General features: G+C 47.6%; 1 protein-coding gene across 1 annotated transcript; it reads right to left on the minus strand.

The window, feature by feature from the left end:
* Positions 1-1,919: 1,919 nt before the first annotated feature.
* Positions 1,920-2,102, minus strand: PpBr36_11370 (uncharacterized protein; the record flags this gene model as incomplete). The annotated part of the gene is made up of 1 exon (XM_029898472.1): positions 1,920-2,102. One exon carries the CDS (start codon positions 2,100-2,102, stop codon positions 1,920-1,922), a length of 183 nt encoding a protein of 60 aa, XP_029743224.1.
* Positions 2,103-2,365: the final 263 nt, after the last annotated feature.

Below are 2,365 nucleotides of genomic sequence, written 5' to 3' on the forward strand. Positions count from 1 at the left end.
GTATTTTTGGGAGGGCATGAGTCAAACCATTCGGAAATACATCAAAAACTGTCACGACTGCGAGCGAAATAAAAGTAGACACGACAAGACCCCGGGCCTATTGCATCCGCTACCGATACCGAATTACGTTTGGGAACATGTAGCAGTTGACGGAAAGGACATGCCCAAAGACAAGTTCGGATACGACTACGTGTGGGTGTTCGTTTGCAAGTTCAGTCGCCTGATAGCCACCATCCCAGGACAGAAGACCGACACAGCAGAAATCCTAGCCTCCCGATATTACCGATACCTATACCGTTTCCTAGGACTACCTTTCGTTTGGATTAGCGACAACGCCGGGCCGTTCATCTCCGAATTCATGGCGACGATAAATGAACTCACGGGTACTAAACACCGACACGGCAGCGCCCTGCACCCTCAAACACAAGGTGCTGTAGAGATTACCAACCAAGAACTGGACCAAAAGCTACGGTTTTATATCGACAAATACCAAACCAGTTGGAGCGTACATTTGCCTGCTTTGGATTTTGCCCACAACGCCGCGTGGCATTCCAGCCTTGGTATGTGCCCGTTAAAGGTAGTGCTCGGGACCGAACCCCGAAACCCGCTGTCCACCGACCTGCCAACCACGACCGTTGATTCAGACCAGAAACGAAAAGCGCTGCAGATCGTCCGCCAGACTAAAGAAGTCCAAGAGTTGGCTCGCCAAAACGCGCTAAAAACGCAGGCGAGGCAGGAAGAACAAGCCAACAAAAAGCGGCGACCAGTAGATTTTGGGGTTAACGACTATGTTTTCGTCAAGAAAAAAGGGTTTCCGACGACCGCACCGACGACCAGACTGGATTCACAGTGGACCGGACCATGGCAGATTCTAGAAGAACGAGGATATAGCTATATTTTGGACGTACCTGAATCGTTTAAAGGAAAAAACTTGTTCCACGCAGACCGCCTCCGCAAAGCCGCAATGGACCCATTACCACAACAGAAAAGAGAGCCACCTCCGCCAGAAGAGATCAACGGAGAACCAGAGTTTGTGGTCGATAAAGTTCTAGCGTCCCGATTATTTGGCCGGAGTAAGACATTGCAATACCAGGTCGCATGGCAAGGATGTGATCCAGACGACACGTGGTACCCGGCTGAAAACTTCAAAAATTCAGCGACAGCCCTTGACGACTTCCACAAGAAGTATAAAGATGCCGCAGGACCGCCGAAGCGATTGGCAATCTGGATAAAAGCCGCTGCCGAGGATAAGTTGGACGAACCGAATCAGGAGGATAATGTGCCAGAGCATGGAGAGTTGAACGGTAAAAGGAAAAAGCGACGACATGGTTAACTTGACAAGAGCCTCGCATGATCACCTGCGTCGACATACGAGGTTTGGAAGGGGGTAGTGTGACATTTGGACCATGAGATCACCAGACCCTAACCCTGACCCCTGACCAACGACCCACCAGGGTGATACCTTTATCGACGTCGCGTCAAGCTCAGAACTTTGTTTGTTTCCCTTCTTCTCCTCAGAGTAGAATCTTCGTCGATAGATGCCAATAGACTAGCTTCCGTGCTATGCTTACCCTGGCCGTGACAAATATAACACGGAAGCTAATCTATTGGCACCTATCGACGAAGATTCTACTTTAAGGAGAGGGAAGGAAATAAACAAAGTTCTGAACTTGACGCGATGTAAATGAAGGTGACACTTTTGTGGGTTTTTGGTCAGGGGTCAGGATTAGAGGGTCTGGCGATCTTAAGGTCCAAATGTCGCACCAATTTCCTTGTGTTTTACACCTGTTCCAACCATTTTCCCTTATAACGTACGGGAACGATGTACCAATAATTTTTTGCAATAAATGGTACATTGCAATCGTAATTGAGCCAACAATTATTTCCTCGCACTTTATTTCGTCCCATGAACCGCTTTTTTAACAAGGATTGTGGGGGTCCGCAAAAGGACAGCAAATTTTGGTTCCGCCGCTCGTCCACATACAATGAGGTTTGTCAGATGGGCACGAGCCTGTATAAGAGACGCACTGCCCTGCAAATACCGAAGGGGGCAGCCCGATAGTCAGGGCAGCGAAAAAAGTTTTTTGGATGGTGAACTGCATATTGTCCTTTGAAGGTGTTGAATTTTGTTGGAATTTAATGCGACGAAACGATAATATTCGATGGGTAGCAAATTATTGGTATTGTAAAAACCGTACTTGGAGAGGCGATGTGATCAAAGAATGTCAGGAAATCTTCACGGGTAGGAGTCCTAACCTTTATATAAACAACTCCATTATTATTGTAAGCGGTGATAATAAACGTGTTATAGAAAAGCGGGCTGCATTCGCTATTCGGACTGCCCGACTGGTTAAACGACCTTTAC

Source organism: Pyricularia pennisetigena (assembly GCF_004337985.1).
Source record: "Pyricularia pennisetigena strain Br36 chromosome Unknown Pyricularia_pennisetigena_Br36_Scf_21, whole genome shotgun sequence".
Lineage (NCBI taxonomy): Eukaryota > Fungi > Ascomycota > Sordariomycetes > Magnaporthales > Pyriculariaceae > Pyricularia > Pyricularia pennisetigena.